This window comes from Myotis davidii, unplaced genomic scaffold (assembly GCF_000327345.1).
Source record: "Myotis davidii unplaced genomic scaffold, ASM32734v1 scaffold609, whole genome shotgun sequence".
NCBI classification, from domain to species: Eukaryota; Metazoa; Chordata; class Mammalia; order Chiroptera; family Vespertilionidae; genus Myotis; species Myotis davidii.
Genome location: NW_006300164.1, coordinates 347690 through 348976, shown reverse-complemented (window position 1 = coordinate 348976; position 1287 = coordinate 347690). Strand labels below are relative to the sequence as shown.

The 1287-nt window shown below is 69.7% G+C and overlaps 1 protein-coding gene across 1 annotated transcript in view; it reads left to right on the top strand.

Annotated features, from left to right (window-relative positions):
- Positions 1–1287, top strand: part of KCNT1 (potassium sodium-activated channel subfamily T member 1) — a 61207-nt gene that overhangs the window by 16424 nt on the left and 43496 nt on the right. The window contains 5 exon segments of the mRNA XM_015572324.1: positions 494–542; positions 607–666; positions 777–816; positions 819–898; positions 1184–1278. Coding sequence (XP_015427810.1) covers positions 494–542; positions 607–666; positions 777–816; positions 819–898; positions 1184–1278 — 324 coding nt within the window.

The window sequence follows — 1287 nt, the reverse complement described above, 5'->3', positions numbered from 1 at the left end:
GTGGGGGCCGAGGGGGGAGACACTGTGGGCGATGATGCTCTGAGCCAGGGGAGCAGGCAGTGCCAGGTGGTCCCTGAGGGGCCGGGGCACCTGCTGGGAGACAGGCCGTGTCTGGGGCATGGCCACCTCGAGTCGGGCCTCCTCCCTGCCGTCCTCCCTGATGAGGGCTCAGCCCTCGGCCTCCAGCCTCATGGGGCGCCCGGTTCTTCCACCCCCACGGCCGCCAGTGTCTCGCGAGAACCCCTCCCGTGTCACCTGACCTCGCAGTGGTCCTGCAGGCTGTGCATGCGAAGGGCCCGTCACAGGACCGGGGAGAGGAAGATGGGCCCGCAGGCCACCTGGGCCCTCAGAGCTGCAGCCCGGCCCCCCGCCCCCCGGCAGGCGGGCAGCCCTGGCCCCGGCCTTGGCACCTGCCTGGAGGCCTCCTTCCCGGAGCCTCCCTTCCCTCGAGGGCCAGGCTGGACGCCCCCCCAGGTCACCTCTCTCTCCCCAGGGCGCCCATCCTGTGGGTGGAGAGGAAGATGGCCCTGTGGGTGACCCAGGTGAGTGGGAGGGGCTCTGCCCGCCCAGCCGGCCCTGCCCCCTCTAAGGCGCCCCCTCCCCCAGGTCATCGTGGCCGTAATAAGCTTCCTGGAGACCATGCTGCTCATTTACCTCAGCTACAAGGTGAGTGCCCGCCTGCCCGGCCCTTGCCCGGAGCCCCCCCCATCATCCCCTTTGATCCCCAACCCGCCCTGACCTCTGACCCCCACCCGTCCTGCCCACCCGGCTCCTAGGGCAACATCTGGGAGCAGATCTTCCGTGTGTCCTTCATCCTGGATGGGCGCCGCTGAGGAACCTGTTCATCCCCGTGTTCCTGAACTGCTGGCTGGCCAAGCACGCGCTGGAGAACATGATCGTGAGCGCCCCGCCCCCTCCCTGTCCCCCCCAAACATGCCACCCATCACCCAGGGACCCGCCCTTTTCCTGCCCTGGGGAAGGGCTGGGAGAGCAGGAGGGTGAAGGTGCCGGTGAGGACAGGGGGCACGGCCAGCGGCGCTTTGTATCCCTCCCGCAGCGGGGGAGGGCCTCTGGCTGTGCAGGACCCCCAATCCGGTGTCCTCCGCCCCACCCCGTCCCGGCCAGGGGAGGGCCCTGGGCTCCGTGCAGGTCCCAGCTTCTGCCACCGGCGCCTGCCCCACAGAATGACTTCCACCGCGCCATCCTGCGGACGCAGTCGGCCATGTTCAACCAGGTCCTGATCCTCTTCTGCACCCTGCTGTGCCTGGTGTTCACGGGGTGAGCCGC